Source organism: Lepidochelys kempii, chromosome 3 (assembly GCF_965140265.1).
Source record: "Lepidochelys kempii isolate rLepKem1 chromosome 3, rLepKem1.hap2, whole genome shotgun sequence".
NCBI lineage: Eukaryota > Metazoa > Chordata > Testudines > Cheloniidae > Lepidochelys > Lepidochelys kempii.
In genome coordinates, this window is record NC_133258.1 from 158,006,406 (window position 1) to 158,027,578 (window position 21,173).

The following is a 21,173-nucleotide window of genomic DNA, read 5'->3' on the forward strand; positions in this document are numbered from 1 at the left end:
TTTTAACTTAGATAATATTTTTACTTCATGGTCCAAGAGACAGACAGACAAGGTTTTCATCTCGAGGCCAAAAGACCAAATTTAATAATTTTATTAAGATAATGTTGAAGTAAAAAGAAAACGGTACAGAGTTCAAGCATAGAAGTTTCTGGTTATCAGGGAAAAAGGTACAGATTATCAAGGGGTGTGAAATTCGGTTTAGGAACGGGTGGCGTAAGGAATACATAATCTGCAATCTCCCTGATTGGGGGTAAAAAGTTTAACTGGTCAAAAGTACAGACATTGAGATATGGGGGTATGTTGTCCATATAACGGCTATATTCAGGTGTGGAGTATAATGAGCGGATACGATGATGAGGATGGATCTACCCTCATTTGGTGGGATTTAATGTTCAGTGAGTTTATGGTTCCAGTTCATATGGTCCAATGGAAAAAAGTCTCTCAGTCCCTTTCCCATAGTTGATGCACGAGGTCATACCGGCTCACACCTCCTGGTACTCTCGGTGGCCGGTGATGTGTTCGATGTATGTCCCTGGACCATCGGATGGTGTCTGAGACCATGAGGTGCCACATGAACTGTGTGTAGCGTCGACCAATCCCACAGGTCCACAGCACACGCTCGTCGCAGGGATCCCAAGCGCCCAGGGCTCCGACCATCAGGGCATCCATCTGCACCTTGAAGCCCTTCGCTCTCAGGGTCTCTGATGTGCACCGCGCCCTCCTGTACTCTTCTAACCACTCTGGTGTCTGGCTGCCTGTAATCAGCGGCCAGGCAATTTGCCTCAACCTCCCACCCCGCCATAAACATCTCCCCCTTACTCTCACAGATATTGTGGCGCGCACAGCAAGCAGTAATAATGCTGGGAATCACAAAAGCTTATGCTCAAATAAATTTGTTAGTCTCTAAGGTGCCACAAGTACCCCTTTTCTTTTTGCAGATACAGCCTAACACGGCTGCTACTCTGAAACCTGTCAAAATGGGAATATTGTTTTTGCTGAGGTCTAACCGAGTCAGTAAACTGTCAGCGTGCTTTCAAACGTCCAAATGCACACTTTACCACCATTCTGCACTTGCTCAGCCTATAGTTGAACAGCTCCTGACTACTATCCAGGCTGCCTGTATATGGCTTCATGAGCCATGGGAGCAAGAGGTAGGCTGGGTCCCCAACTATAGGTATTTCAACATCCTCAATGGTTATTTTCTGGTCTGGGAAGAAAGTCCCTTGCTGCAGCTGTTGAAACATACCAGAGTTCCTGAAGATGCGAGCATCATGTACCTTTCCCGGCCATCCCAGGATGTTGGTGAAACGTCCCTTGTGATCCACCAATGCTTGCAGCAACATTGAAAAGTACCCCTTGCGGTTTATGTACTGGATGCCTTGGTGGTCCGGTCCCAAGATAGGGATATGCATTCCATCTATCGCCACCACAGTTAGGGAATCCTATTGCAGCAAAGCCATCCACTATAACCTGCACATTTCCCAGAGTCACTACCCTTGATAGCAGCAGTTCAGCGACTGTGTTGGCTACTTAGATCACAGCAGCCCCCACAGTAGATTTGCCCACTCCAAATTGATTCCCGACTGACCGGTAGCTGTCTGGCATTGCAATCTTCCAGAGGGCTATCGCCACTTGCTTGTGAACTGCGAGAGCTGCTCTCATCTTGGTATTCTTGCACTTCAGGGCAGGGGAAAGCAAGTCACAAAGTTCCATGAAAGCGCCCTTATGCATGGGAAAGATTTGCAGCCACTGAGAATCATCCCAGACCTGCAACACTATGCGGTCCCACCAGTTTGTGTTTGTTTCCCGAGCCCAGAATCCATGTTCAACAGCATGAACCTGCCCTGTTACCACCATGATGTCCAAATTGTCGGGGCCCGTACTTTGAGAGAAGTCTGTGTCCATGTTCTCATCACTCTTGTCACCGCACTGCCATCACCTCCTCGCCTGCTTTTGCGGGTTCTGGTTCTGTATATACTGCTGGATAACGCGCGTGATGTTTACAACGCTCATAACTGCCACTGTGATCTAAGCAGGCTCCATGCTTGCCGTGGTATGGCATCTGCAGGAGAGCAGAGTGGCAGCGGAAGCGGCAGGTGGATGACTATGCTGACAGCAATATGGCGCCCGTATGGAAAAAGACACAAAACTATTGTGGGCCGTTGCTTTCACAGAGGGAAGGAGGGAGGGAGGGGGGAAGCAAGGGGTAAGCTGGCAGCGGATGCTGCAGTACGACTGCTAGCCATCATAATCTCCTGGGTGCTCGCCAGCAGACGGTGTAGTACGACTGTAGCCATCATGGTTTCCAGGCAGACAATCTCCATGAGACGAAACTTAAGAAGAGAATGACCTGGAATCACTCCCATTTATGTCCAGGCAGCCCGATAGACCTCACCGAGGTCTGACAGGAGCACCCATGTCTGCCCAGGCGCCCCCGACTGACCTCACCAAAGTTGGCCAAGAGCACCCAGGAGACGACAACGGCTATCAGTTGTCCTGCACTGTCTGCTGCCACAACGCAATGAGCTGCTGCTGTGTAGCGATGCAGTACCGTGTCTGCCAGCACCCAGGACACGTATGGTGACAGTGAGCTGAGCGGGCTTCATGCTTGCCATGGTATGACGTCTACACGGGTAACCCAGGAAAAAGAGACGTGAAATGATTGTCTGCCATTGCTTTCACGGGGGAGAGGGGGGCCTGATGACATGTACCCAGAACCACCCGCGACAATATTTTTACCCCATAAGGCATTGGAATCTCAACCCAGAATTCCAATGGGCAGCAGAGACTGTGGGAAACCTACCCACAGTGCAATGCCCTGGAAGTCAACGCTAGCCTTGGTACTGTGGATGCACTCCGCCGACTTAATGGTCTTAATTGGGGGGACACACACAACTGCATAAAATCAATTTCTAAAAAAATCGACTTCTATACATTCGATCTACACAACAAAATTAGACATACCCTTAGGGGTAGTAGTCCACCTAAGTAGTCTTAGGGGTAGTAGTAGCAAGAATGTGCCAAACCATCTTTTCTGTGTCCATAATGGCCTCAGTGGGGTGAGGGGGACATTCGACTGAGATCAGAAGGTTGCTGAATGTCCAGTACTCTGTGCTGAGGCTCCTGGACTTCCTTAAACTGACTCTGTAGTTCTGCCACTATCCTGTGAATGAGCTATTGATATTGTTTAAAATCATCTGGTGGAGACAGAGAAGATGAAGAAACCGTCTCAGCCAGTGAAGATGACGACATTTTTCCTGGAACCATTAGAACTGGCTCACCTTCCTCCAAATACTCCCATGGAGCAAGTTATAGATGGCTAGGTGATAACAAATGGGGCTCATGCATCGATCCTGGATGTCTAGGGTGGGGCTCCCATGGTCTCCAGTATTGTCAGCGGAGGACCCCCCCAGGGCATAGGTTACCACCTGTCTCATGGCCAACTGTGTCTGGGCAGAGGCTGGAACCCTGATCTTCTATGGCTTCTGTCCAGGCCATCTCTCCTCAGAGCTGCAGAAACTCCTGCGGAGCATCCAACTCAGCAGAAGAAGAGGCTAGACCCTGGACTACCAGCAGAATTGATGGTACCAATCAATGGCTGTGCCTTGAGACTGACAGGTGGGTAGGGAGAACAACTCTGAATCATCAGGATAGTCTCTTCCCCTGGTGTAACAATGTCCTGGAATAAAGAAGATCCTGATAGGAGGGGTGAATGTGGCCAGGTCAGATCAAAGCTCTCAGACCACCCTGGAGTATGAGGAAGGTCCACCTGCAGAAACTGTCTGAACTGGAGCTTCCCCAGTCACACTGGAAGTCGGAGCCACATGGGACTGTGCTGATATGGGTACATCGGCTCTAAAACTGGATAAGAGCACTGCAAGCTATTTAACCTGAGTCTTTGCTATCAGAGCTGTCAGATCCCTACCCTTGCTCACCACCATTTCCTGCAGAGATTTACTTTGGTCGTAGTCCTTAGTGTCTGTTGGAATTATTAATAATTTCAAATATTGTTAATGTTATGGGAACTTACCAAAACACCAATTTAACCATGAATTCCTTAATTAAATTAAATTGAAGGCCAAATGGTACTTTATGCAGTTGCTCTAAACATGTATAACATCCTAAAAATAAGCAGTCACTACATCCAATACAGTAATAATATTTATAAGCAGGTGATCCGTAGACTTACAACTAGGCCAGACTTAGGGATGCCCATCTCATTCTGGTATGGTCCAGCACGATCAGGTAGGGTCTGACAAAACCTTTGGATTCATGGCTCTCTTTATACCCTTCAGCTAACTAGCTTTAGCAAAAGCCTAGTTTGAAGCAGTTTATCCGAGCTTCTTTCCTTTTTCCAAGGCCGCCTCTTTTTTTCCTGCCCCTTCCCAGCCTTGCTTACCAGCAGAACAGTGGGATGATTTGGGTTTGTTTCTTTTGAGACAATTTGTGTTTATCATGTTACTGTAGCTTTTATTTTAGGAACCGTATATCCTTCCCCCATTAAAGTAACACTACTTACTATTCTCATGGCCTTCATTTACTTGCTGATTGGAGCCATCTTTCTACTGGCCATGAACTGTAAAGTGAATTTTTTTTCTTAACCAAACTTAAGATAACTCTAATTTTTATCATCCTACAGCACCCATGCACAGTCTCTCACGACTTTGCCAGAATCAGGGAGGGATCCTCTCTCTTCATGACAGTTTTTGACAAAGATGACTTTTCCTTGTATCTATGAAAGTGCCCCTTACTCTAATGTGAAGCCTTCTCCTTAGTCTTGGCAGTTTTAGCTTCCTTTCCTGAAGTCATGCTTGGAGAGGAGCAGCCTGCTTCCAGAGACTGATGTACAGGTCAGGGGAGGAGGTTCCCAAGCCAAACTTGATTGGGGTCGCGCTACCTTCTCCATCAGATATTTTCTAAGTTTTAGTTACTGACCCTCAAGTTCTGGGCAGAAAAGAAATGCAGTTGCTGCAGATGTGAACCTCACCCAAGCAGCAGAGACAGCGTTGATGGTTGTTGCTTGCAGAAAACAGTTTTGGAATGCTAGGACCCTAGGAATAATCCCAGACTTCTGAAGCAGAAAAATTCTCCAGGAAAGGGAGGAAACTAACTACACTATGCTAGAATATACTATAAAAATGAAATTATACACTGGGTTCGGCAACCTTTGGCACATGGCCCATCAGGGTAATCTGCTGGCGGACCACGAGACATTTTGTTTTTGTTGATCGTCTGCAGGCACGGCCCCCCGCAGCTCCCAGTGGCTGCGGTTTGCCGCTCCCAGCCAGTATATTTAGAGCAATGATACAGTAGAAAGGATTTCAGGACAACAAAGATTCTGACTTGGATTATGCCACAGTAGGAAGGAACTGGAGAGGGCTTAGCCCACGCCACCCTTTATGCCCTTGTTTTGGAGCATGAGGAAAGATATGGGGGCCAACAGACACCACTTGTAAAATCCTGGGCTCAGGCACATGCATATCCATGTGGGAGTACACAAGGACCACCACTCAAAGAAGAATCTAGTCCTAGCACTACCTGTATATTAGACCTGCCAACACTTGAATATTTTAAGGCTTTTTTTTTTTATGAAGATCTTAAACAATTTGGTTGTTTGAATGAGTCACATAACATTGTTTCTTTGAACTGACAAGCATGAACCTGTTTGAGGGTGAAGAGACTTTTTACCATTTACAGATGCTTCTGTGCTTTTTCCAGCTAGATCATCCTGAGCAATAGCTTGAGCAAAAACTGGTATATAAGCAATTGCACTTCTAAAGTTTTTTGAAGTGGGATTTAAGATTGTTGGACAATGCCAAGGAAGTGTCCCTGCGGACACCACCAGCCTCAAAAAAGCATGAATGACAAACACCTTAACCATTCCTGCACAAGACACATCTTTGATTAATCAGGAGAAAAGTGATATAGCTTCACCATGAAGGTAGAGAAAGTTTTTAAAAGGTTCCTTCACATAAAGCATTTTCAAAAGTACAATACCTAAACAAGAGTTCAGAGGTCTTAGCTAAGTTCTCTTCCTCTAAAGTCACCCACTGCTTCTTAAAGACTTAGAAGGGCTGAGACAGAAAATGCAGTTCTGTAAAGAAACAAGACTTGAGATGAGAATCAATGGGCTCATTTAAAAAAAAAAAAAAACAGGTAAAAATCTTTAGCAAAATAGAAGAACTGACCAGAAAACTGGAGGGAAGGAATACTACGAGACAACACAGTTGTGTTGCAGACCTTACTGAAGCAAATCTCTCCTTCACCTCAGTTGTCACTTTGCTTGATAAGGATGGTCTTCTTATTTTTTCATATTGTAGGAGTAACTGAACCTTATGACAACTTAGTCTTCCTATAAAGATCAGACTCTCTGAATCTTGAAAATCCTCTACTTAAAATTGAGAGTGCTCCTAGGTGTCTCACCCAGAAACCAAGAGATTGTCTCCTTCCTGGTCAACTAAAACTAAAATGTGTTGAGTATTCTGCATGCTTTTATATAATATAGAGTAAATTACTAAGACCTTTTTTTTTTAAAACAGCAGTAACATTTTCAAAATGGTCCTGAAGCCCCTAGAATGCTAAATTCCATTTGCAGAAGTGACTTAGGCACTTGGCTTCTTCCACTAGAAGCTTTAAAAGAATAAAATTAAATTTGTGACTAAACTCCCACTTTTCTAGCTCAGTTAAGTACCTTCCTGCATTCAAGGGTCTAACTTTTATAAAAATTGTTGATTGATATACACACACCAGCTAGAGTTTGAACTTCCACAGGAAAGTAGAAAGGACATAGCTTCACATAAGAATAAACATATCCCAAACCAGTGGGAGTAAGGGTTTCACCTCTTCCTTTGGAGGATCAAGAGAAGATAGTCTAATGAAAAAAAAAAAAACAATCAAGAGAATTACAACACTAAAACAAAGGACAGACTGAGTCCCACATGGAGTCCAATTAAAATCTCCATGAAGATCTATGCTATATGGCCAACACAGCTTAATGAAAAATATGGACCACAATAGTTGGATGACACAGGTGACTGGCAGTAGGACACAGATCAACTCACTGATTGAAATCCATGAACAGTAAAAAGCCTTGTTACCAACATCTCTGTAGTATGTACCCTTGCTGGAAGTCTCCACAAGTCAAATGAACCAGGGGGATAGCAGATTGCGGTGTTACTGGCATTTCATGGCTAGTTTGCCAAATTGACTATTATGCTCTGGACTTTTCTCCCAAGGACTAAATGCATTTCTAATTTAGTCTAACTTTAAAGAAGATCATATTTAGAAGAAACAGTGGGATCTTAAGCTACAGTAAAACTCCATCCTAATGATCATGTCCACAGTAGAACACTACTGTTAAATTTAGTACTGAAAGGCAGATTGAGAATACACCTTCTGACATGTTGCCTGTCTACATAACGCCTTCCAGGAACAACATCTGGAGAAAACTATTAGCGTACTTCATTTGTCCCCTGTATCCATTTTGCTTGCAGAGAGCATATTTAAATCTGTCCTTAGTTCTGTACTGTATGCTTTTCCTGTATGCAAATAACCCTATAGGACAGGGCTTCTCAAACTTCATTGTACCATGACCCCCTTCTGACAACAAAAATTACAACATGACCCCAGGAGGGGGGACGAAAGCCTAAGCCCACCCAAGCCTCGCTGACCCGAGGAGCGGGGGAAGAGGGGAGGAGCCAAAGCCCCACTGCCCTGGGCAGGGTGTGGTATCAAAGCTGAACCTCAATGGCTTCAGTACCAGGCAGGGGGCCTACAACCTGAAGCCCTCGAGCTTCAGCCCTGGGCGGCGGGGCTTGGATTTAAGCTTATGCCTCAGCCCCAGGAAGGCTAATGCCAGCCCTGGTGACCCCATTAAAACAGGGTCATGACCCACTTTGGGGTCCCGACCCACAGTTTGAGAACTGCTGCTCTAGGAGAGGATAGCCTTGTGCTTTAGTGCACAAGAATGCTTAAGAAAGGTGCAGTAGGTTTAAAACAAACTACTCTAAAAACACTATGTTGTTCTAATACTTGTAAACTTTAAGATCATTTGAAGTACCTATTAAAAAAATCCTCAGCATTATGGAGGCAGGTATAGGTCAGTTTTTGTCCAGATTTAGGACTTTTACATTTTATATGCCACTATCCTTAGTTTTGTAAGAGTATTACGCTTGCTTTACTTCAGAAATATGTACACAATCTAAGACCTCCATGCACACCCATCCTCAACATCACACTCATTAAACAGGATGAGGAAGTAAAGTTGAAATAGAAACCAGTGCTTTTGTGGGGAACAGGACAGAAGGCAGGGGGAGGACACAAAAACAAACTCAGTCTTGTTGACATGACAAAATATCCAAGCAATAAGACTTCATTAGAGCCTTTGTCTTGGTTTGAATGTATTTTGCTGACGTCAAACCTTACAGGCCAGAACTCAAGATGGCAAACGGCAGTTCGACATGCTAAAATATCTTCCAATAATATGTAACATTCTACTGAAAGAATAATTTAATGGAATAAACTAACTGTGGGTATTTATGAAACCTTTGGCAAAAAACTGGGAATTCCATTCCTTCTAAGTAGCAACATTACCAGTTAAGTTTGAGAACTCAATTGTTTCTATTAAAAAAATAGAGCAGATAACTAGTATTTAAGTACAGCATTTACACTCAGTTTGCAAGCTCTTTTCTTTTAAAGGTTTGGAGTTGACCAAAATATTAGCGTAGGAGAAAACTCAGTTACAGTAGTAGAATGGTTATATACAGGAAGTCAGTTTGGCATTTAACCAAATGGAGTTCAGTTCACAACAGTATACAGTATCTATTCAAAGCAAGTGTCCAACTCCAACATTTTGGTCTTCAAGCAGGAAGCGTTCAAGAGAAGAGTAAACAGAATCTTCTACCATTAAACAAAGGTAGCAATAAGAAACATTGCTTCTTAAGCCACATGCGTGTCAAGACTGACTACATTCTTTTGCTTTGATGTTTAAGGTGTAAGTTTGGTAAACATGTTAGCACTTGTGAATTCAAGTTGTTACAGTCTACTTTTTTTTTTAAATTAAAGTGAATGTAACATTGGCAAGTACTAAGACTTGGACACTGAAGTAATTTATCTACAGAACAGGTCACATCCTGGGCATTACATGTGGAAGCTTCCATAGTGTCCTCTCTAGCATGCCTCAACTCTGCCCTGGGAGTCAAACCTCTACCTCTCTGCCAACTACTTTTAAATATGACCTTGATTCTTTTTATATGAACACTTGCTTGATAACTGGATTGGGACCTTCCAGCTTCACATAGGCTACTGAACAGTTTTCAGATGGTGAGGATCTGATGAATGACAACTTTGTATTTGAACCAGCAATCTAGAATGTGTTCTGTGGAACCATTATGCACAGGCTTTTAGAAGTGTTATACACCATATGGCCATAATATTAAAAGCTAGAAACCTTTTACGTAAAAACTTGCTAGTTGCACAATATTACACAAAATTTTTGGCAATTTTAATTTAGAAGATGTCTGTTCTATTTCTAAATTGTTATAATATATCATTAGATGTAAAAGGTTATTAGATCCAGTTTTACAGTTATCGTATTAGTGGGTCAGATTAATATACATTTTCTCATTTGTGAAAATACACGAGCACAGGTATATGAATGCAAATAAGATCAAGACATGCTCTCACTTTCCAGAGGGATACACTTGTTTCCTTTCATTTTCAAATTAGAGTATTGTAGATTTATTTTACAATATTATTATTGTAAAATAATATTATTGTAGATTTATTATTGTAGAAAATATTTACAGGTTAAAGGTATGTTAAGCAAGACTAGTAAGAATATTTTCCATGGAGGATATATTTTTCTTGCTTAATTTTCAAAAATAAATAGAGGCTTTCCACTGAAAGCATTTATTTTCCTAGTTATCTGAAGTGGAGTCTAGGGCGAGGAAAAAAATGCTTCAGACTTTTCATAGTCCACTTCGTTACATAAAACATCTCCTGTCCCAAATGTTTGCTCAAATCCAAGTGATATTTTCTTCCCGTGAAATATGACTGGAGCTTTCATTTTACTTTCAGCAATTCAGTCTGTTTCCATGGCAGCACTGCGGGATTCCTTAGCTACCATGAGTCGCATTAGCTGACTGTGGAATTTCTCAATCTTCTTTACATCTTGAGCCTGGTCTGTTCTATATAGCAGACACTGTCAAAAGAAAGTTAGTGAATATCAGGTTTTATTTCAAGCTATTCATATCTGTGATGATTTATAGTTTCAATATTAATTTCACATATTTCTGACACCAGAAAGATTACACTACAAAGTGAAAGACTTCAAGGACTCTGATCAATGCCATCTGTACTGTGTCCCACACGTGAAGGGGCAACATAGAGCTACCCTTAACTTCCAACTCTATGACAAATTACTCAATTATTTAATATATAAAATAAATCCATCTTCCTTGGGTCCCCCATATAAAGTGTCTGCATTAACACTGCAAACTCAATGCTAGGGACTGCTTTCTGTTTTGAAAAAAATCAAGCATGCAGTTTGCACTTAGAACTCCACTGTTCTAAAGCCTCACTGTAACTTGCAAAAATCTTGGGTGCCGTAAGGCTAGCATTGAATACAGTGCATTATATTCAATGTTGTATACAGATAAAAATCTGTGTAACACTAAGAGAAAACAATCTGGAATAAATTAATATATGCCTACTTAACATCTTTTTAGTACTGACATTCCTTAGAGCACTATGCATAACTTTCTGGATAATATTAAACAGCTGTAGTTTACATCCACTCTAAACTCATATTAATAGTTTTGTCTTTCCCCTTTAGCAATGTGCTGTACATGTTTACATTCTATTTGAAGTGTGAATATTCTAGCGGTCAGATCAAGTTTAATGAGCTTGCTTCCCTCAGTCTAACTTGTCTCATGATTACACAAGCACTACTGAGCTTTCAAGTATCTTCTACAAAGGACCACAGTCCAGGTGGTTAGCACAAAAACCCGTGAACTACAGTCTAATTGTTCAATGAAAAACTTAAGCAGGATACAAAAGATTGAGGTTTGATTCAGAGAAATGGTGTATTTTAACACTAAAGGGGGTTTACATTTATTCTCTTTTGCCTAAACTTTTCTGCAAAGGCTAAGGTCTCTTTTCATAATGAGAGGAGTTCTCAACTACAACAAAAACCACACAATCTCAGCAGCAGGCCAAAAGCTGCCCTGTGATGGAAGAAATTGTTGTGGTAACACATGAAACAGATTCTTTCCTTTCGGTGTTCTGTAATCACCAAAGCGGATTTTTTGAACTAGAAATTATTCTTTCCTTGCATTTCCCCAGCTTAGATCTTCATACTTTTAGGGATATACTTATTTTGTCACTAGCAGCGACAGATTAAGCATTGCTTAGAAGTGAACAAAATTCAAGATTTTTTCGTCTTTGGCGATAATGCATTGTCTCTATGATCAAGAGGTATTTCCCTATAGAGAAGCTTTGAAGAATCAGAGAACCACCTGGCTGATTAAGATAAGGAGAAGTTCTCTTCATGTGAGGTTTTCCCTCCCCATTGCACATTATAAACAGAAATAAGATGCCACTGTCTGATCATAATTACATACTAGACACTCGTACTGATGCTTGGCAAACTGGAATTTTAAATTTACTGCAGCTAGAGGCCACAAATACTTTTGTTTGCCTAAGAGGCAGCTCATGGATTTGGGGATACCAGCTGAAACAGCAGGTGACTTGGAATATAGCCAACATTTCTGTCAAGAATGATTAGTTCCCTCTGTCTGTATAGCATGAATACAACAACCCAGCTGTCCAGATTGATTTAGCAAAGGAATAAAAATAGAAAGCTTCAGTCTCCAGGGCTGTCAATACAGCAGCTTTACTCGCATTAAATTCAATTAAAACTTCTTTAAACTAAGGCATGCAGTACAGAACCTACTTCAGTCTTTCCACAGCTATACTGCCTCTGCAGAGTGAACAGCAGTAAAACTTGCCTTTGTCAGTAAAGTTGACCACTGATTTGGTGACAAGCAGATGAGAGTAAAGTGGGGCTGTTTTAAACTACATTAAGCTCAGGATTCAACTTACCCCAAATTTCCTACTTTGTGGGATTTCTCCTAACAAATCTGTCTTTTCAATTAAGAATGTCCCTAACTCAACATCCCTCTAGCCTTCAGAGCCCATCCCTTGTACTGTAATTAGCCATCCACAGATGCCTGACTATTTCTCCTCCACAGTCTGGTCTCTGTGACACTGATCAACTCTTCTAGGAGGAGCCTGCACAGACTAGATGGATTTAGTTTGCCTCAACCCTGAAGAAACAGTATCTTAAAAGGCAAACTACTAGCAATATGAACTATTACACGTGCTGTTCGCCCTTCTTTATTGTTCTGTGTGTTGCCCTTTCCTCTTGCTCCTACACTCCTCCCTTTCCTAAACATCCGTCCAGCGTGTTTGGACAGAAGTCAGCTAGAGGAGACACTAAATGCTAAAGCCATTTAAAAAAAAAAAGCCCTGCTGCATTCTAATTCAGGGGAGGAAAGGTTACAAGAATGTGTGAGAAATACTCCCAAGAGATGCCACTGAACATATAGCTGATCATATGGTATTGTCATAAAAGATGCAGGCTCTAACATCAACTTTTGAATTCAGTCTGATTTATTGGGGTTATACAGGACATTTGAGTAAGAGAGAAGTAGGCTTAAATTTGAAAGAACTATTGACCCCTCTTTACAGAGCAGCCTGAGACTGGACAACACTTTCTACCCCCAACTTCTCCCCTGCCTCCCGTTGCTTCAGACCTCTGCAATATCCCCTGCAGCTCTCGAGTCCAGCTCCTACTGCATTCTTTCCATCCACCTTTTAATGTGTCTGCTGCTCTTCAACCCCTGTGTCCTGTCTAGCCCCTAAACCAGAGTGACAGCCATTTTACCTGTAGGCATAGCTGTAGTTTAACTGAAAACTGTGGGAAGTGGCAGCCAACTATATTAAGGGCAGCTTTTCCACATGCATATGGGCTACCATTTCCCTGTCTATCTTGCTAGCTTCAATCCCACTGAAAGTAACAGGAGATGGGGCCACTTTGTATAAAGGGAAATTTTGTGAGTTGGCAGCCTTTCATCATGTTTTCAGATGACTTAAAACACCCCCAAAAAAAAAATCACAAGAGTCATGATAAAATAATTAGAGTTGGCAATACTGCATTCATAGAGACCCCTATGAAAAGTGGATTAGCCAGATACCAGGTTATTTCTCCAAGCTTCTGTGGGGTGTTGGGTGAGAGGATCAATATCTAGAATTTTGTGTTTGTTTGCAGTTTGTCTTTTCCTCACTTCAGTGAAATTTCTTGATTGCGTTATAAAATATGCTCCACTGAAAGTCTCCCTTATTTACATTTTATGCCAACAAACAAACGTGTACATTAAATATTTAAAAGTTTTAGACTTTCAGGACAGTTCAACACCAGAAATTTTTGCCAATACAACATTAGGAAGGGATATGGGGTTTGTTTGTTTGTTTTTTGTTTTTTTTTGTTTGGGGGGGGGGGAAGGGGGCATTTCTGTGCTGGCAAAAGCCCTACTGCAGATGGAGTTAACACACCATAAAAAAGTGCTTTTGCCAGTAGAGCTTATTTTACTCAAAGCAGTGTAAGTTATACTGCCAAAAGCCCTTTTATGGTGGTATAAGGGGTCTCTACACTAGGAGGGTTTGCGAGAATAGCTATACCAGCAAACCTTTTCTAGTTAGACCTAGCCTTATTCATTTCCCCTCTCTGGTAGTGGTTTTTTGTTTTTCTCATTACCACACAAACTAAAGAAAGGAGTTACCTTTAACTGCAAGACTTTTATACAAGCAAAATAAGAATAGCAGCATTTTCAGTTATATCCCTCAAAAGAAACCCAGTAAGTTCCCTTAAAGGGAAATAAGGACCCAATCCTATTCTCCTTGAAATCATTAGGAACTTTGTCTCAGACTCAGTGGGTGCAGAATAGGGTACCAAGCTAGCATCAGAGGCTCTCAAACACATACTCCGAGTACAAGAAGCTTGGTGGTTTGAGAAAGTTAGCTTACAGAACCATCTATATATGAAGTTCTCATAGCAATTTTTACACTCAAATTAAATGATAGACGGTCTTAAAATACAAGCTTGCAGAATCAAGCTTTACGGTCACAACATTCTTTACTTACAACTACATCATCTGTTACTTTGATACACAGATTCCCATCACAGTGTCGGTATTTAAGAACCACACGCACCTGAAATGAGAAAACATTTTAGGAATTACTGATAGACAAGGTTTTCACATCACACAAAGATTTTCTAGCATAGAACAACTTAATATTTAAAAAGGTGTTATTTTACATTTAATTTGGTTTGATCAAGAAAACTACTTGTCAATTCGTGATCCATTTCACTTAGAACCTATGCATTACCAAAATGTTTACTGTTTGATTCCTCAATGCTCAGGAAAGTTTTTGTTTCAACAAAAAGGGGGGTTTCCTCCCCCCCCGCCTTTTTTTAAAGTAGTTTACATTTAACACTGTACTGTACTTGCTTTTTATTTGTGTGGTTGACTGGTTATTTCATAACTTTGGTGTTCATAACTGAGGTTCTACTGTAGAAGATCAACATGGTTAGATCCAAGTCCGACTGGGGGGAAAATATCTTTTTATTTACAACATCGCTCCCCAGGTGTCCAACACTGAGTCAAGGAGTGCTTTGGGTCTGGTATAAGAGAGGCCATGGGGGAAAGGAATGTTACAGGTTTGATACCAAGGATACGTCTACACAGCAAAGAAAAATCTGTGGCTAGTCTGTGCCAGCTGGCTCAGGCGGTTTCCTTGCTGTGTAGGCTTCTGGGTTATGGGACCCTCCCATCCCGCAGGACCCAGAGCCCAGGCTCCAGCCCAAGCCCGGAAGCCTACACAGCAAGGACACAGCTCCGCAACCTGAGCCGGCTGGCATAGGCTAGCCATGGGTTTTTTTTTTTTTTTTTTTTGCTATGCAGACATTCCCCCAAGAGATATAGGTAGGATGGGGGAGGATTAATTACAACTGGGAATCATCTAGCTACCCATTTGGTTTGTGGAATGGAGATTACGGGACTGGCTCAGAAAAGGGACCAGAAATGCTATGATCATCACATGCTTAAGGGTAAACATTTCTTCTAAGTCAGGATTTGTCTCATACACTGTCACTAACATACAAGGAAAGCTGCCAGGCTCCCCCACTTTGAAGTCTCTAAGTGGTCTGAGGTCAAGACGACTAGATAGGTAGTGTAATAAGAGACTCGTAGGGTCAACTACTTTCTACACCAGTTTTAACATCAAATGGTCCTTGTTGCAACGCACATAATCCATGGCATCTGCAATACACTTAGTCATATCTTCAGGGAAGAAGGAGGACTTCATAAAGGCGAAATAATTTTAGAGGAGACCAATTAAAATGTTGAGACATCCCTTGTCTCCCCACCCCCACAGCCATGTTAGTGGGGACGTATACTAAAGAAAACTATGCTTAACTTAAAATGTTCCACTCAACTTTTCAGAGCGATTCTCACATTGGAATGAATTGAAAAAATTCATTTTTGCTACTCGCTGTGGTAAATGTGGAAGGGGTCAGCTCAACATTATGCTATTAATTTCTGCAGTATCTAAACCTTAATATTAAAAAAGGTTTTAGCCACTGTGGTAAAGAAATCCTTCCAAACACCAACCAAGGAAGTTATTTGAGTTTAATGAGTCGGTGGGCAGATTATTCCAATGCCTCTGCTGTTAATAGTTTTCCCAACCAGAAACTGATAAGGCTATCAGTTTCAAATCTGCTAAAATCAGAACCCTATGGACAACAATGAAACCAGAAAGAATTCTCAATTTCACCCGGCTGCTTCTTGGAAAAGAGGGAAGCACTTTGAAGAAATTGCCTTCTATGATATCCCCAGCTATTGAAGGCATCTGCTCTCTGATTAAGCCTGTCTGCAGGCTTGGATCCTTTTGGATTCCTCAATGTATTCAATACCCCAAAACCATTTTGACAAAAGAAGTCCACTTCCATCTACATCTGGCCAGAAGACTGTACTCCATCCTACTGAATGTAGGACTGCCCATGGTGATCTATGCATTTGTGACCTCCAAATTTGATTGCAACTTATTTCTAGAAATGAAGCCATATACACCTTGAAAAAGTTCCAAATGGTACAGGACACAGCAATCTGGTCATTATTAACACGCAGCCCTGGTGCTTCACTCTCTGCAATGGTACCCCATTAAATAAAAAAAGCAGTTCAAGGTCCTTGTCTTCTTAGTTCCTCCTCACAGGACTAGCCTTAGTTACTCAAGAGATTGCCTCTCCCTTGACTATGACAGCTACATTCCACTGGAACAAGAGTGGAAAAGGAAAGATCATATTTCTAAATACTTTTGAGGCTCTCTGATTCTACAGGACGTGTCTCATGTGATTACTTAGATGAGATGGAAGGGTAGAATAGCAGAGATTATTAGAACAGCCAGAGGAGGACACCCCCCACACAGCAAAGCAGTGAAAACCCCATATCCTTGCAGAAGTCAGGTGGTTTTAGGATATATGGGAGAAGACAGCTGCTTCTTTACAGAAGCCAAAAGGACAGCTGGGTGGGTAGGAGGGTAGTTTTAAATATACTTATCAGACAGACACTTACTAGTCAGTGACAGAAAGACTCCTGAGCAAGGTTCAGGAATGGCATCTCAGAAGAACTCCAGCACCCTCTCCTTCACAAGTACTAGTATAAACAGATTTTTACCAGAACCTAACTGGTTTTCCTCCACCATGAACTTCCACATCAGCCTCTGGCTTGGTAGGTGTTCAGTAAATTTTGTAAATCCCGACTATCAACATTGAAATAATCTTAAAAAACAGATAGGTATAATCCAAGTACCCAAGGTAGCTAGTTTCTTGTTTATGAAGATATCCTTTAAACAGATTTAACCCAGTATGCAATATTAGTGCAAGAAGACAGTTGCATATAATGGAACCTAGCAATTACTATCCTCCTTTTCCTTTCAAGAGAAGGAATCTAATAAACTGGAGCTATACTGGCCTTAGTATACCCACGGGGGAGGAGAGGAGGGGAGAGAAGAGATGAAGTGAGCTGTAGCTCACGAAAGCTTATGCTCAAATAACTTTTGAAATGTGTCCCACAAACCACTTTCAGCATTTGCCAAATCAAATCTTAAATGCCTGCTTACTGAAAAGCATTATGCTTTTATGCTAATTGGTAACTGATACCTTAAAGATTTTTTTTTGGTTTTTTTTTTTAGACTCCTTTCTTTCCTCCCTGCCATTGAACCCCCTTCCCAAAGAATATTAGCATAGACCTTGAAAAATCCACTCATCCATAGCAAATAGGAAGCTTTCCTGGCAAGTACCATCAACTTCCACAGAATCTAACCTTTCATTTAAAATATATATATATATATATATTTATTTCTAATTCTTATAGTTTTAGAGAACCTTCCAAATGATAACTAAATGCAAGACAATGCAATGCTATTTTCCTATATCTGCAGAAAATAGTTCCAATACCCATCATGTTGCTCACAGTTTCACTCTGCTGCTCTGGGAAAGCTAAGAGGGCTCACCTTTGCAGTTGCTATTCAGAACTCTTTGGGAAACAGTTTAACTGACAAGTATCAGGTCAATTTCATACTGCTAGGTTTCAGAGTAACAGCCGTGTTAGTCTGTATTCGCAAAAAGAAAAGGAGTACTTGTGGCACCTTAGAGACTAACCAATTTATTAGAGCATAAGCTTTCGTGAGCTGAGGGAGTAGTCAAGCAGAAACTTGACAAGAAGCAAAGTAGTGGGCTGATGTGCCCCTGGGAGCTAAAAAACTGAGGAATCGTGTAAGATAGAGATCATTCCTCCATTACATAAGCAAAGAGCTTGAGGAAGGGGTAGAGCAGGAAAGACATTACCCACTTTCACAGCGAAAGACAGCTCTGGAGGGGATGGAGTGCAGAGGAAAAGGCCTCAGAAGAATGCTCCTTTCCAGCAACCCAAACAGGTTAGGCCAAGGAGGGGTGTGTAGTAGATTTGCTGAACTCCTCCTGACCGGGCGGGGCAGGGAAGCAGAGTACTGGAGCACTGTTCCTGGACAGTAGCCCCTTTCCTCCCTAACCCCATTGTCACCAGGGTATAACTAGCCTTTAGTCCTCCAGACTGGTGTCCAGCAAAATTACAATCCAGGTGTTTAGGGATAGGGACAAATGTATTATTTGGATGAGTGAAAGAGTACTGTGGTGAACTTAAATGCAAGGAAATAGAAAGATTTGACAGAAGAAAGAAGAAACTATGGGGAAGAGAGAACACAATCTAGGGAAAGATCAGGAAGAGCAAAAAAACCCATAAAAGGAACAAGGAAAAAAGCTTGGAATGATGTCAAAATATGACAAAAGCAAGAAAGGGCATTTAAATATATGTTTCATTTTTAAATGTAACCAGTTGTAATATACACATCAGGGCATATGGCTTTGGAGGCCATAGCCACAGGAGCAAGGCAGCATATATATTGTTCACTCTGGCTAACAGGTTTCAAGTAAATTTTTCTACGCTCTAAATTAACAAGTAAAAGGGCAATAGCAGAAACAGCACTGCACGCTTTGCCTCCCTTCTTCTTGGGGCATACTAGATAAAACATAACAGTCACCAGAAAAACTCTGGTCAGAGTGACATTCAGTCATATTAAAATGGTTAATGCTGCATTCAAATAAATTGGTTAGTCTCTAAGGTGCCACAAGTACTCCTTTTCTTTTTGCGAATACAGACTAACACGGCTGTTACTCTGAAATGTGTCAGTTATAGTGTCACTGTAGGTGGACATTCCCACTAAGATTTCCATATAACCCAAATGGAGAAACACTTCCCTTATAAATAAACAGTAGTAACAGTACACAGATTCCACTCTGCTCCACAAATCACCTATTCAAAACTCCATTGGAGGCTGCTGCAGTGTCATTGTCAAGTGACAGACAACTATAGACTGGATTTGCTGTAATGCAGCCAACCTAAAAATGAACATTACTTCAGTGGAAAATGAAGCTATTGAACTGGTTATAGTATTGCACAGGACTTGCCTATGCAACAGCTGCTATTAAAAAACTTTGCAATATCAATCTTATCTCAATAAAAATATCCTATTCCTAGAAGGCAATAGCAAGAAGTTTAATGTAACAATTTCCTTTTTGAAGTACTAATGCCAGATTTCAAATACAAAGAGTAAGAGTTATTGGACCTCAACATTAAAATTTCTCTTTTCAAGAATTAGAGAAGGATTCTCAACTGCTCAAGGTTGAGTGAGCAATATATCACCAGAAGGAATTATTCCAATAATTAAGCTGTGGGAGACCCACACTATTCTAACACAGCAGGCACTGACTAGGAAACTGTTGAGTTTAGTACTCCTTCCTGAAGTCACTTAATTTTCCTGAAAAAGTTACATAACTTAATTATGCTGCACACAATAATGGCATCCTCTGCATTACTATGAAGGAATAAATGGGCCAAAATATGGAGCTGCCATATTGAAATTCACACAAGCTTCTAACAAAAGTAACAATACATACATTCTGTATTTAAAGCTTTAACACATAAATAGCATGGCACTGATCCTCAACATGCTATGTTCAAATACAGCTGTCAGACCAGTTACCAAAACATCAAATATGACTACAGCTATGACATTTAAGAGGCCCAAGCGTGTTATATAGCCCCTTTTGCCATCAGATGGATTAAATGTGTTGTTAAAGTAAAAATGTTATTAAAGTTTTAGTTAAGAGAATACTTTATAATTTCATTTTACAGTTTGTTACAAAATTAGATTTTGCTTTAAGATAAAGTTCTCTTAATATTAGTCCTTAAATATTGTGACATATATCCTAAGAGCTAAACATATACAGCTTGACAGTGATCATTAATATCCTGATCCTCCATATAGGCAGGGCATTGGGCTGATACAGAATCCCACTAAAGTCAATAAGGTCTGCCTATGAACAGCACCATTAAAGGATCAGGGTGTAAGGTGGCTCATGATAACCATTCAAGAGTATTTGAAAGTACAAATAATTTCTCCCTTCTCAGCGTTAAGTCTAAGGTCATAGAACAAGTAGTAATGGAGTAAAACTAAAACAAGAGCATTAAGATGATTCTGAAAGAAAACTTCCAGATAGTGAGATAGGGGTGAGTCATTGTTATGAAGCACTGTGCGCTCAACAGAAGCAAGACTGGTGACTCCAATATCGGAAGAACCAGTGCCACCTCACCTCAGAGTGGGAGGAAGGCAGACACACCAGATCTAGGCCTTTAAGAGTTTGTGTGTTTGGAGGAATAAGACCGACCAGAAGAACCAGTATGAAGCGCAAAGAGCAGACCGCACCGACGGCTTCGTGGCATATCGGCGTCCCAGGCAGATTCACGTCTCATGGATACTACGCGGGGGCCAGGCTACCCTGGGGGTGGGCTATTCCTGCCATGCCACCTGCAGCGACTCAGGCTCTTCCCAGCAGCAGGCAATTGTGTTGGGAGACCCCGGGCATCGGCTGGCTCGAGGGTGACCAGATTGTCGGGACTGTCCCTATAAAATCGGGACAATCCCGACATTTGAGGCTTTTTCTTATATAGGCTCCTATTTTTCACGCTTGCTGTCTGGTCACCCTAGCCGGCTCCGTGCTCTGCTCGGGAACGCAGCAGGCGGCTAGCTGGGGGAGGCGCCCCACGCAGTCACCCGGACGGGTCTCCAGAATCGCTGGGCTCCCCGTCAGCCCAGCCTCCGGCCACTCCCAGGGGAACTCGCTCCTCCAGGACCCGCAAGGCAGGGGCCTCGCCCGCCCTGACCGGTGTCTAAAGGAGACGGGTACCGCCCCCTAGGCGCTCTCCGCCCGCCCACCCCCCGTACCTTCATGGGGTCGGCGAGGTAGAGCTTCTCGGCGGCACGGCTGAACTCCTCCCAGGTCTGGTAGTGCGGCATGGCGGGAACAGCTCCTCCCGGCCGGCTCGGACTCGCTCTCACAGCTCAGCACTCCCTCCCGAGCGCACACGCAGCAAGATGGCGCGGGGGGTGGAGTGATGCTCTGTATCGCGCCTCTCTAATGGGTGGCAAAACAGACTGTCCAATCGCAAAGCACATTA

The 21,173-nt window shown here is 42.1% G+C and overlaps 1 protein-coding gene across 1 annotated transcript; it reads right to left on the reverse strand.

Annotated features, from left to right (window-relative positions):
• Nucleotides 1-53: 53 nt before the first annotated feature.
• Nucleotides 54-21,111, reverse strand: SRP9 (signal recognition particle 9). Its single transcript, XM_073338721.1, has 3 exons — nt 20,941-21,111; nt 14,203-14,271; nt 54-10,201 (listed from the first exon to the last, which is right to left on the reverse strand). Exons 1-3 carry the CDS (start codon nt 21,010-21,012, stop codon nt 10,082-10,084), a joined length of 261 nt encoding a protein of 86 aa, XP_073194822.1. The 5' UTR covers nt 21,013-21,111; the 3' UTR covers nt 54-10,081.
• Nucleotides 21,112-21,173: the final 62 nt, after the last annotated feature.

Excerpts from the sequence above, each read along its gene's own strand:
- SRP9 (XM_073338721.1), bottom strand. The coding sequence starts at position 21,012 with ATGCCGCACTACCAGACCTGGGAGGAGTTCAGCCGTGCCGCCGAGAAG. Across the intron at positions 14,272-20,940 it reads ACCTCGCCGACCCCATGAAG|GTGCGTGTGGTTCTTAAATA; the intron begins GTACGGGGGGTG and ends TTCTCATTTCAG. Across the intron at positions 10,202-14,202 it reads AAGTAACAGATGATGTAGTT|TGTCTGCTATATAGAACAGA; the intron begins GTAAGTAAAGAA and ends TTCTTTTGACAG.